General features: G+C 45.0%; 1 protein-coding gene and 1 long non-coding RNA gene across 3 annotated transcripts; one reads left to right on the plus strand and one right to left on the minus strand.

The window, feature by feature from the left end:
* Positions 1–5,573: 5,573 nt before the first annotated feature.
* On the minus strand, positions 5,574–7,776 carry LOC117072794. Its single transcript, XR_004432947.1, has 2 exons — positions 7,724–7,776; positions 5,574–6,869 (listed from the first exon to the last, which is right to left on the minus strand). It is a non-coding gene; the product is annotated as an uncharacterized LOC117072794 (long non-coding RNA).
* Positions 6,798–12,150, plus strand: IL6 (interleukin 6). 2 transcript variants are annotated; one of them, XM_033193204.1, is made up of 5 exons: positions 6,798–7,437; positions 7,600–7,790; positions 8,843–8,956; positions 9,663–9,809; positions 11,553–12,150. In XM_033193204.1, the coding sequence occupies exons 1-5, from the start codon at positions 7,419–7,421 to the stop codon at positions 11,718–11,720; spliced, it is 639 nt and encodes a 212-aa protein (XP_033049095.1). In that variant the 5' UTR covers positions 6,798–7,418; the 3' UTR covers positions 11,721–12,150. The 2 variants fall into 2 exon arrangements, with proteins under 2 accessions (XP_033049095.1, XP_033049094.1); XM_033193203.1 differs by lacking the exon at positions 11,553–12,150 and having other exon boundaries at positions 7,419–7,790; positions 9,663–11,171.
* Positions 12,151–13,052: the final 902 nt, after the last annotated feature.

Below are 13,052 nucleotides of genomic sequence, written 5' to 3' on the forward strand. Positions count from 1 at the left end.
GGCCAAACACTCAAACTCCTTCCCTGACCATTATCAAGAGAAGCTCTCCGCATCGTGGTGGGTCTTCCTTCTGCTTCCACAGGAAATGTAGTTTCTCTTGCACAAGCAACACAATCACAATAAGTGAGAGGTCACCTGAGGGAGAAACAACCAGATCTGGAGATGGAAAGGAGAGAAATGTTGCAAGACTACAAAGTCCTTATCAAGGTGTCCATTTTTTTGCTTTGCAAAAAGACCTCGATAAGAAATGTCAATGTATTAGAGGTAACAGACCACACAAGATGAGAAGAGATGATGATGCCATTATTCATGACCACTCTCCATATGGCCTGCCACCAAGGAAGAGCAATGAGCTACTGATGCCCATCGTGGGGTCCAACCAAAGCATGGCTATGTCCCAGAACCAGCTGAAAAGCAAAGTTCAGCTGAACTGCAAACTCATTTTCATGATGCCAAACAATTTACACAACTTGATTTAGGGATTACACTGCTCCATGAACAACTGGTAAGTTAACTCCTCCAGGAAACCCAGTGATTATGTTAAATGCATCTTATCCCCATTAGGATATGAACTCTTTCCCCGTGCCTTAACAAGTGAATCGTGTGCATATGCAGGAGTCATCTGTAACCTCACTTGATGTTTCCCCTCTGAACTCTGACTGGTATACCTATAGCCATTATTCACCTCACCTCTACTCAGAGTTATCCAGAACATTACGCATACAAAGGAGTATAAATAGGGAAAGCAGGTTATCAAACGCCATAGATGACATTTTCCCATTACACTTAGATACATATGAAAAAATGTAAAAATGACTAGAATGATTATACCATAGTGATAACAATGATTACTACTGGGTACTAAGATTATGTATTTTATAATTTTTTTCTTTTTGTTTATCTCTCTTTTCTGCTTTCTACATTGAAAATGTATTACTTGCTTTTAAATTAAAAACACTTAATTTGAATACCTCATATGAGTGTGGCCTTACAGGCCTGGGTACCCAGGTAGCCTGGGCCGGCCTGTATAATAATTAAGAAATAATTAATTGTATAATAATTAAGCTTGTATAATAATTAAGAAATTTGCTACCTCCTTTCAGGTAGCAGCCCTTACCAGGGCTCTAGCATCTCCTGAATCAGTTTAGTCTCCCTGAGGCCACCAAGATGTGGGCATGTCAAAATGGGTGGCACCCTGCCCAGTCAAAGCACTTCCACCAACAGGCCCTTGGGTGGGAACTAGAAGACAGCATCAGGCTTTGGACTTTCAAGAAGTATTTCTTAATTTAGAGACTCCTGTTCCTATAGTCTCATTAAGAGTAGGTTCTTGATTAATAAGCATGGCTCATGAAGATCCACAGAACCACAGAACCACAGAATCCTGGAGCTAGGAAGGAATTCAGCAAACCCCTAAGGTGGGAGAGTACTTTGCCCCAAATCCTCAGTTCATCATCATCTGAACACTCTCATCTGCCAACAGCTACACTCCCCAAACACTAGAAGCCAAGGATTTGGCAATGCAGTAAAAAGACAAGCCTAATTCAGGGAAACCCTACATTCAGCCAAAATTTTTTGCTGGCAATATAAAACCCCCACTTCCTTCTGAATTCTGCAATCTAAATCAAGTCAAGAAGGGCAACAGGGCTTTTACAAGCCTGGCCAACTGAGTGCCCACACAATGTCAGACAGAAACAGCCGAGGACCCAAATTTCCGTCTGACACCTGCCTTGCCCCTGACTGCATACCTGGTGTCTTCAGTAGTTTCACTGGGCCCATAGTGAACAAACTTAACACAGAGAAGAAGTGGGCATGACAGCCTCTCTATTGGTTGTCCTAAAGAGATACGAGGATCTGAGGCACTTGGTGGCAACTGCTTAGGCAGCAAGCCCCCAAACAAGCCTTTGGCAGTAGGAAGCCATTTCCACACATCCAGATCACTTTCCAAGCTGATGGGTGACTTCCCTCCTGTCCCCACCTCTCCCTAACCCCTGTCTCACCCACAGAAAAGTAGCACATAGAAAATATGGCTTCCAGGGTGAGAAATACAGGGAATCCCACAGTGCCCTTGGGGGACACAGTAATGTGGCTCCAACATAGACCACTGTACAGATCCAGTAGCACAGGAAGAGCTGCAGGCCTGGGAGAAAAATGACAGCAGATGGCCGGTCCAGGCTTCCTGGGTACCCAGGCCTGTAAGGCCACACTCATATGAGGCGGGCAGCACCCTTTGGAACCATATCTATGGTAGGTCTATAGACCAAGGGCTCCACTCTGTGCCACACACATCCACACACATACATGGGTACACACAACATAGGATTCAATAGCTTGAAGAAATTGCCTATGATTCCTTGACTTGCTTACCTGGATCTGAATTCTTCTGTAACATTTTAAATCAATCCAGGTGTACCCATCTTCAGAAATAATGGATCCCAATGTCTCAGAATTACAGAGTCCTCAACACGTCCAAAGCATGTTGTGGAAATTATTCCACCATGAAGACTAGAATAGCCTAACCCTCTTCATGGATTCAGCTTGCTAGTTCAGAGGGACTAAGACACTCTCTTTTTAGCAAATAACTAACCAAAAGGGCAGGGAAGGGAGGTAAAAGACGTCATAACCAGGCCAGTAGAATCCCCTGGTCTGGCCATTACATGTGATGATTTCAAATGGGTTCTTAGTACCTTAATTTTGAGGGAAAAGAGTAGAGGAAACCAGCCAATGCTTTGCATGCTTAGTTTCTGCCTATGACACTGAACTCAGAGAACTGAGATCTTTGGAGAAACCAAAGATGGCTCAAATGACTCGTGATAATAAATGAACATATTACTGCTAGCTGACAAACTGAAGTTTCCTAATTATAAAGCAGAACCAGCAGCCACCACCATAGAAAGCCTATCCCACAGATGGAGAAGAGGCAAAGCACTGAAACTCAGTCTGAGGGACCTACCCAGCCACAGGGGCAGGGCCAAATGGGGCTTCTTCAGAATCAGCAAAGCAATTTTTCTCATCAGCAAACCAGCTTCAGAAAAGTCTGCAATCAGGGCACTCTCTTCCAGGCCTAGAGACCCAGGGAAAGGGGTATAGGGGTATCCCAAGGCAAAGAGAGTCTACACTTTTTGCCCCGGGAAAGGCTACTTCCGTCCCAAGATGCCTAGGATTTTCCACTTCAGCAGGGGGAAGGTAAGTCACACAGCAAAATAACGAGGGCACAGAACAGATGACCTCCCTATAGAGTTTTGAATGAGAAACACAGCAGGGCAGATGTGTCCCTTCCCTAGTCTAGGAGGAGCTAGGTCCAGTCCCTGCACATCCTCCCCATCAGAAAAGCTGAGGCCAGAGCAAGAATTAACCAGACCAAGGAGCTACAACAGGACATCAGAGCTGAGGCTGCAAAGCCAGGACTGAGACCAGACCAGGCAGGAAACTGTCAAGAGCTTTGGTCACCAGGCCTGGCTGCCCTCCAATATGAGCTGGCGCTTTCCAAATTGACACACCACATGTCCCTAATATTCTCTCTTCAAGTAATACCATCATCAAAGCAGGACATTTCCCAGAGCCTTCTTCAAGCCTGGTGTCTGCTCAGTGGGACTCAATCCCAGAAGAAGCTGTTAAATCACCCACTGTTTCAGTTTACAAACTTCTTACGACTTGGTGACAAGCGAAACTACATTCTGACAGCAACTGCAAGTTCCCTAGTACCCCGGACTTCCCGTTTTTTTCTTGCTGTACTCCCTTCTGTTAAATCACAGACTCATCCATCTCCAACCCCCAGAATATAGAGAAAGAGCACAACACTACATCTTAACTCCTGAAACGTGGAGAACACTTCTCCTTCTGAGAGCTTAAGTACCAAATGGAAGCTACTTTTCCCCCTTGGTCTCAAATGTATTACTAGATTCTGAACTGGACTCCACCACCATGTAGGAAAGCAGTCATGGGTGGTAATTCTGGGAGATCCAGATAGGGCATGCCAGTCCTACACGGGTGGCATAGGAAGCCAAGTTGCTGCTTCCTCCCTGTGCACTCCCATTTGTCCGGACTCTCTTGATCTCAGCTGGTGCTCGCTTCAAATCAGCTATGATGCAATCCAGCAACTAAAGTATTTAGTTAATAAATGCTGACAGCACAGCCTCTTCTGGTCACGTATGCATACTAAAATACAGGGGAGGGTTGCAGGGAGGAGGGATATATGGGAAATCTCTGTACCTTCCTCTCAATTTTGCTGTGACCTAAAACTGCCCTTTAAAAACAACGAGGGGTTGGGCATGGTGGTTCACGCCTGTAATCCCAGCTCTTTGGGAGGCCGAGGCAGGTGGATCACCTAAGGTCAGGAGTTCAAGACCTGCCTGGCCAACATGGCAAAAGCCCGTTTCTACTAAAAATACAAAAGGTAGCCGGGCGTGCATCCGTAGTCCCAGCTACTCAGGAGGTTGAGGCAAGAGAATTGCTTGAACCTGGGAGGGAACGGTTGAAGTGAGCCAAGATCATGCCATTGCACTCCAGCCTGGGCAACAGAGCAAGACTCCTTCTCAGGAGAAAACAAAACAAAACAAAACAAGAAAAAAACAAGGAATGAGCTCTCCAAGCGAAAAATCCATTGAGATGCAAAGGAAGGAAGCTATCATTGCGGAATTGCGCATGTTACATTAACGTTTTTGGAGCAAGGGAGAGCTCATCTCTCCCACAAGCAAATTCCAGCCCAAGGCATTGATACTAATAAAGTGCCATGCTGCGATGTGCAGGGGCAGACAGCGTCCCCAGGCTCCCTGCACGCATGCATTCCCACAGTTTGCCCTTTCTTGACCCCAGAAGCAACAGGCCCCTTCACCCTCGAGGGCCACTCTCAGGAGTTTGAATTAATGGCAATCACCATGCACAGGGAAGGCTGTGGACTTCTGACATAAAAACACTTAGCGGAAGGCTTGGGAAAAGTCTAGTAGGAGCAAGACACAAGCTGGACTAATTATCTAAAACAAGAGACCTGATTTGGGAATCTTAATGTTCTCAAAAAAGAGAGAAAATTATTATTATTTTTCATTTTGCACTTTGTACCATAAGGCATTTTCAACAAAACACAGAATCTCATTTCTTTCTAGGGAAAATGATTAGGAGACCAGCTCATTGCTGGTACAGAAGCCTGGCTCATTCATAATTCCTTCATAGGCAAGACACCAGGTGAACTGATAGAGCCAAGCTGGAAGAGTTCTCCAAGGCAGAGACTCTGAGCCAAGGAATGTTCAAAGAGCTAGCATGTATTGTGGGATTACTATGCGCCAGGAATTTTTTTATATTCCATCACGTTCCATGTTCACAACAGCCCTAGAAGGGAAGAACTATTATTACCCCCGTTTTATAGGTGAACAAACAAGGGCACAGATCCCTGATGTAACAGCCAGGATCAAACAGCTGGGAAAACGAGAAAATCTTTCCCAGGCTAGGATAACAGAGGGTTTGGTTGAAAATACAGGCGATTAGGTGCTACCTCTGAAAAAAGGAGCCAGAATAGGAAGGAGACACTTTTCCCCGTATGCCCTGATGTCCTATTTGAACATTTTATTATCAACACGAACTTCCTATTTAAAAAAACACTTTTTATTGAAAAGATAAATCTGTGTGTTGTATTATGTCACTCAGTTCAAGTATTTGAAATTCATTGAATTGTATTTTCTAAAAAATAGATATTTGAGCAAAAGCAATCTCACATCACATAGACAGAACACAATGCACGGCTGCGGAGCTGGGAGCAGTGGCTTCGTTTCATGCAGGAAAGAGAACTTGGTTCAGGAGTGTCTACGTTGCTTAAGACCAGAGAGCACTAAAAGTGAAACCATCTAGCCATCCTCCCCCATTTTCATTTTCACACCAAAAAATCCCACCGCGGCAGAAGACCACTGTCTCTCTGTTTAGACAATCGGTGAAGAATGGATGACCTCACTTTCCCCAACAGGCGGGTCCTGAAATGTTATGCACAAAACAAAACTTGAGTAAATGCCCAACAGAGGTCACTGTTTTATCGATCTTGAAGAGATCTCTTCTTAGCAAAGCAAAGAAACCGATTGTGAAGTTAACACCATGTTTGGTAAATAAGTGTTTTGGTTTTGTGCAAGAGTCTGGTTTCAGCCTGAAGCCATCTCAGAGTTGTCTGGGTCTCTGGAGACTGGAGGGACAGCCTAGTCTAGAGCCCATTTGCATGAGACCAAGGATCCTCCTGCAAGAGACACCTTCTGAGGGAAGAGGGCTTCTGAACAAGCTTGACCCAATAAGAAATCTTTGGGTGCCAATGGGGAAGCAGGTTCAGAGCCCAGAGCCGTGCCTACGTCCATACTTTCCTTGTAGCTTCTTCTGATTTCAAATCAAGCCTTACAGGGAGAGGGAGCTATAAACACAAGCTCTAGAAGATGCCACAAGGTCCTCCTTTGACATCCCCAACAAAGAGGTGAGTTGTATTCTCCCCCTTTCTTCCCTGAACCAAGTGGGCTTTAGTAATTTCAGGGCTCCAGGAGAGCCAGTGGAACAGTGGTGAAGAGACTCAGGTGGCAATGGGGAGAGCACTGGCAGCACAAGGCAAGCTTCTGGCAGAGAGAGCAAAGTCCTCACTGGGAGGATTCCCAAGGGGTCACCTGGGAGAGGGCAGGGCAGCAGCCAGCCTCCTCTAAGTGGGTTGAAGAAGGTGAAGAGGAAAGTGGCAGAAGCCACGCGGTGGCAAAAAGGAGTCACACACTCCACCTAGAGACGCCTTGAAGTAACTGCACGAAATTTGAGGGTGGCCAGGCAGTTCTACAACAGCTGGTCACAGGGAGAGCCAGAACACAGAAGAACGCAGACGACTGGTAGCATTACCTTCTTCCTAACTCCAGGCTGGGGGGCTGCGATGGAGTCAGAGGAAACTCAGTTCAGAACATCGTCAGTTTTTACAAATACAAATTAACTGGAATGCTAAATTCTAGCCTGTTAATCTGGTCACTGAATTTTTTTTTTTTTTCAAAAAACATAGCTTTAGCTTATTTTTTTCTCTTTGTAAAACTTCGTGCATGACTTCAGCTTTACTCTTTGTCAAGACATGCCAAACTGCTGAGTCACTAATAAAAGAAAAAAAGAAAGTAAAGGAAGAGTGATTCTGCTTCTTAGCGCTAGCCTCAGTGACGACCTAAGCTGCACTTTTCCCCCTAGTTGGGTCTTGCGATGCTAAAGGACGTCACATTGCACAATCTTAATGTTTCCAATCAGCCCCACCCGCTCTGGCCCCACCCTAACCCTCCAACAAAGATTTATCAAATGTGGGATTTTCCCATGAGTCTCAATATTAGAGTCTCAAGCCCCAATAAATATGAGACTGGAGATGTCTGAGGCTCATTCTGCCCTGGAGCCCACCAGGAACGAAAGAGAAGCTCTATCTGCCCTCCAGGAACCCAGATATGAATTCCGTCTCCACAAGTAAGTGCAGGAAATCCCTAGCCCTGGAACGGCCAGCGGCGGTCGAGCCCTGTGTGAGGGAGGGGTGTGTGGCCCAGCGAGGGCTGGCGGGCGGCCAGCAGCAGAGGCAGGCTCCCAGCTGTGCTGTCAGCTCACGCCGCCGCTCGCTCCCCTCCGGCACAGGCGCCTTCGGTCCAGTTGCCTTCTCCCTGGGGCTGCTCCTGGTGTTGCCTGCCGCCTTCCCTGCCCCAGTACTCCCAGGAGAAGATTCCAAAGATGTAGCCGCCCCACACAGCCAGCCACTGACCTCTTCAGAACGAATTGACAAACACATTCGGTACATCCTCGACGGCATCTCAGCCCTGAGAAAGGAGGTGGGTAGGCCTGGCAAAGGGGCTGAAGGGCCCGTGTGCGCATGCGTTCCCCTTGCCCCTGTCTGTGGACTGGGGCTGCCCGCATTAGGAGGTCTTTGCTGGGTTCTAGGGCACTGTAGATTTGAGGCCAACGGGGCCGACTAGACTGACTTCTGTATTTATCCTTTGCTGGTCTCAGGAGGTTCCTTTCCTTTCTGGAAAATGCAGAATGGGTCTGAAATCCATGCCCACTCTTGGCATGAGCTGAGGGTCATTGCTTCTCAGGGCTTCCTTTTCCCTTACCAAAAAATAAGGTCTGTTAAGCTCCTTTTTGTCCCTTGGGCTTTGGAAGGACTAGAAAAGTGCCACCTGAAAGGCATGTTCATCTCAGAGCAGATGCAGTACTTTTTGGTTATGTAAACTCAATGGTTAGGATTCCTCAAAGCCATTCCAGCTAAGATTCATACCTCAGAGCCCACCAAAGTGGCAAATCATAAATAGGTTAAAGCATCTCCCCACTTTCAATGCAAGGTATTTTGGTCCTGTTTGGTAGAAGGAAAAGAACACAGGAGAGGAGATTGGGAGCCCACACTCGAATTCTGGTTCTGCCAAACCAGCCTCGTGATCTTGGGTAAATTCCCTACCACCTCTGGACTCCATCAGTAAAACTGGGGGTGGACTAGGTGATCTCATAGGTCCTTCCAGCTGGAACATTCTATGGTTTGAATTATATTCACCTAATTATTGTCAAAATTGCTGTTATTAAATATCTACTGTGTGCCAGACACTTTCAATAAGTATTGTGTCTAATCTTCAAAATTTGCAAGGAAAGTTTTTGGAGATAAGGAAACTGAGACTCAGGATTAAGTAACACACCTGAAGTCTCAGGTGAGCTTGGAACTGAACCCAAGTGTGCCCCCCACTCCACTGGAATTTGTTTGCCAGGATGCCAAGGAGTTGTGGCTTCATTTTTCTTAGAGACTTTCCTGGCTGTGGTTGAACAATGAAAAAACCCTCTAGTGGTGTTTGTTATAGGGGCACCTAGGTGATAACAATTCTGGTATTCTTTCCAGACATGTAACAGGAGTAACATGTGTGAAAGCAGCAAAGAGGCACTGGCAGAAAACAACCTGAACCTTCCAAAGATGGCTGAAAAAGATGGATGCTTCCAATCTGGATTCAATGAGGTACCAACTTGTCACACTCACTTTTCACTATTCCTTAGGCAAAACTTCACCCTCTTGCTTGCAGTGCCTGTATACATATAGATCCAGTCAGCAATAAAAAGGGGGTAAATGTAAAGATGTTATGTAAATTTCATGAGGAGGCCAACTTCAAGCTTTTTTAAAGGTAGTTTATTCTTGGACAGGTATGGCCAGAGATGGTCCCACTGTGTTGAGATTTTAACAACTGTCAAATGTTTAAAACTCCCACAGGTTTAATTAGTTCATCCTGGGTAAGGTGGTCTCAGGGCCTTTTCCCTCTCTGGCTGCCCCTGGCAGGGTCCAGGTCTGCCCTCCCTCCATGCCCACCTCATTCTCCACAGTGAGATAACCTGCACTGACTTCTGATTATTTTATAAAAGGAGGTGCCAGCCCAGCATTGACAAGGGCAAGCGTGTATGAAGAACATTAAGGGGGAGAATCAGAGAAGGATCCCCACTGCCACATTCTAGCATCTGTTGGGCTTTGGGTAAAACTAATTACATGGGGCCTCTGATTGTCTAGTTATTTCAAATGATGCTGTCCAATGTCCAAAAACATGCTGCCTAAGAGGTACTTGAAGTTCTCTAGATGAGCAGAGGGAAAATACATCAAATTGTGGCAGTTTTAACTTTTCAAATTGATTCTATCTCCTGGCAATAACCAATTTTCACACCATCTTTCCTCTTAGGAGACTTGCCTGGTGAAAATCATCACCGGTCTTTTGGAGTTTGAGGTATACCTAGAGTACCTCCAGAACAGGTTTGAGAGCAGTGAGGAACAAGCCAGAGCTGTGCAGATGAGTACAAAAGTCCTGATCCAGTTCCTGCAGAAAAAGGTGGGTGTGTCCTCCTTCCCTCACCTTGGTGTGGGGGAAGACAGGCTCAAAGACAGTGTCCTGGACAACTCAGGGATGCAATGCCACTTCCAAAAGAGAAGGCTACATGTAAACAAAAAAGTCTGAGAAATAGTTTCTGATAGTTACTGTTAAACCTTTTTTTGTTTGGTTGGCTCTCTTCTGCAAAGGACATCAATAACTGTACTTTAAACTATATTAACTGAGGTGGATTTTAACATCAATTTTTAATAGTGCAAGAGATTAAAAAAAAAAAAAAGGGCAGAAAGAAGTACATCCCCACCCAGTGATCCACAGAAACAAAGACCAAGGGGCATAAAATGATTTTAAGATTTTAGTTATTGCCAAGTGGCATTCTTCTCATTGTAGTTGTTTCAACTCTTTTTCCTACCTTTTACCAGTTAGTTCAGAGAAATGGTCAGAGATTCAAGTCTGGAAAGAGGTACCAAGGGCTTTGGCCACCAGTAGCTGGCTATTCAAACAGCAGGGAGTAAAGAGTTGCTGGCTAGCATGAGGAGGAGCCAAAGCTCAATAAGTAAGGGCCTAGAAGGAAACCCTTGGTGCTGATCCTGCCTCTGCCATTTCTACTTGTTTGCCTTAAGCCAGGGTTTCTCCTATGTGAACGTGCATGGGAATTCCCTGGGCATCTTGTTGTGGTGTAGAGTCTGACTTGGCAGGCCTTGGGTGGGTTTGAGGGTCATATTTCTAGCAGGCTTATATCCCTGGTGTTGCTGCAGAATTCCAGGACCACACTTGGAGGTTTAAGGCCTTCCATAAGTTACTTATCCCATCTGGTGGGTCTATGGAAAGGTGAAAGTTTCCCAGTCCTCTTTACACCACCAGATCACTGGTCTTTCAACAGATCCTAAAGGGATGGTGAGAGGGAAACTGGAGAAAAGTATTAGATTTAGAGGCCACTGAAGAACCCATATTAAAATGCTTTTAAGTATGGGTTCTTCATTCATATACTAAATATGAACTATGTGCCAGGCATTATTTCATATGACAGAATACAAACAAATAAGATAGTGATGCTGGTCAGGCTTGATGGTTCATGCCTGTATTCCCTAAACTTTGGGAGCCTAAGGTGAGAATTCCTTGAACTCCTAAGGCCAGGAGTTCAAGACCAGCCTGGACAACAAAGCGAGACCCCATCACTACAAAAACACAAAACCAAACAAACAAAAAGATAGTGGTGCTTCCCTCAGGATGTTTGTGGTCTAATGGGAGACAGAACAGCAAAGGGACGATTAGAAGTTAGTTGCTGTGAGCCAGGCATAGTGCTGATATAATCCCAGCACTTTGGGAGGCTGAGGTGGGTGGATCACTTGAGGCCAGGAGTTTAAGACCAGCCTGGTCAACAATGTAAAACCCCATCTCTACTTAAAAATACAAAAAAATTACCCAGGCATGGTGGCACACACCTGTAACCCAGCTACTCAGGAGGCTGAGGCACGTGAATCGCTTGAACCCAGGAGGCGGAGGTTGCTGTGCACCACTGCACTCCAGCCTGGGTGACAGAGTGAGACCGTGAGACCCTGCCTCGAAAAAAAAAAAAAAGAAGTTCATTGCTATGGAAGGATCCTACTCAGAGCAGGCACCCCAGTTAATCTCATTCACCCCACATTTCACATTTGAACATCATCCCATAGCCCAGAGCATCCCTTCACTGCAAAGGATTTATTCAATATTTAAACAATCCTTTTTGCTTTCATTTTCCTTCAGGCAAAGAATCTAGATGCAATAACCACCCCTGAACCAACCACAAATGCCAGTCTGCTGACGAAGCTGCAGGCGCAGAACCAGTGGCTGCAGGACATGACGACGCATCTCATCCTGCGCAGCTTTAAGGAGTTCCTGCAGTCCAGCCTGAGGGCTCTTCGGCAAATGTAACATGGGCACCTCAGAGTGTTGTTGTTCATGGACATTCCTTCTTCTGGTCAGAAACCTGTCCACTGGGCACAGAACTTATGTTGTTCTCTATGGAGAACTAAAAGTATGAGCGTTAGGACACTATTTTAATTATTTTTAATTTATTAATATTTAAATATGTGAAGCTGAGTTAATTTATGTAAGTGATATTTATATTTTTATGAAGTACCACTTGAAATATTTTATGTATTAGTTTTGAAATAACAATGGAAAGTGGCTATGTAGTTTGAATATCCTTTGTTTCAGAGCCAGATCATTTCTTGGAAAGTGTACGCTTACCTCAAATAAATGGCTAACTTATACATATTTTTTAAAGAAATATTTATATTGTATTTATATAATGTATAAATGGTTTTTATACCAATAAATCACATTTTAAAAAATTCAGCAACTTAGTCTGTGTGTGTCACGTGAAGCTTAATAAAAACAAGTTTCATGTCACTGCCACCACCACCACCAAAAAAAAGCTATAATCACATGATATATATATAAGTACCTACTACATGCCAGGCATCATTAAATGTGTTGCATCCATCACGTCATTTAACCCCAGCACTTGCACACTGCTTTCTGGTTGTGGAAGTCTAAGTGATTTACCTAAGTCACCCAGCTGGAAGGTCAGGCAGGAGCCCAGATTTGAAATCCAAGTCTACCTACCTACAGGTCCCCTACTCTTAACTTGTAAGTCCCATTGCCTCACAGGAACTGAGGGATGATGTAGAAAATTCCAAAACATGTTAATATAGGGAATATCTATAAACCTGCAATCAAAGTCTTTGGGACTATACAACCACTGTATAAGGCATAACAATGTACAAGCTTCCAAATAATAACTAGAAGTTCTGCCTTCCTCTTCTGGGTTCCTAAAGCACTGCACCTATCTACCTGTCAAAGCATCTACCACATTGTACCGCACCTTAAAATCAATGGTTTTTTTCTTCTCAGCCAGCACGTGGATGCCTCAAGAGAGCAGACTCCTTTCATGACTTAAAACTAATTTCAGGGGGAAAAAAAAAAGACAAGACAGGCACAGTGGTTCACGCCTATAATCCCAGCACTTTGGGAGGCTGAGGCAGGAGGATCACCTGAGGTCAGGAGACCAGCCTGGCCAACATGGCAAAATCCCATCTCTACTAAAAATACAAAAATTAGCTGGGCGTGGTGGCACACCTATAATCCCAGCTACTCAGGAAGCTGAGACACAATAATCACTTGAGCCTGGGAGGTAGACCCTGGGGCTGCACTCCATCCTGGGCAACAGAGGGAGATTCTGTCTCAATAATAATAATAATA

Source organism: Trachypithecus francoisi, unplaced genomic scaffold (assembly GCF_009764315.1).
Source record: "Trachypithecus francoisi isolate TF-2019V2 unplaced genomic scaffold, Tfra_2.0 Lachesis_group4, whole genome shotgun sequence".
NCBI classification, from domain to species: domain Eukaryota; kingdom Metazoa; phylum Chordata; class Mammalia; order Primates; family Cercopithecidae; genus Trachypithecus; species Trachypithecus francoisi.

Coding starts and splice junctions, on each gene's coding strand:
- IL6 (XM_033193203.1), top strand. CDS start 7,419: ATGAATTCCGTCTCCACAAGTAAGTGCAGGAAATCCCTAGCCCTGGAA. Junction 7,791..8,842: donor TCTCAGCCCTGAGAAAGGAG/GTGGGTAGGCCT, acceptor TATTCTTTCCAG/ACATGTAACAGGAGTAACAT. Junction 8,957..9,662: donor TCCAATCTGGATTCAATGAG/GTACCAACTTGT, acceptor CTTTCCTCTTAG/GAGACTTGCCTGGTGAAAAT.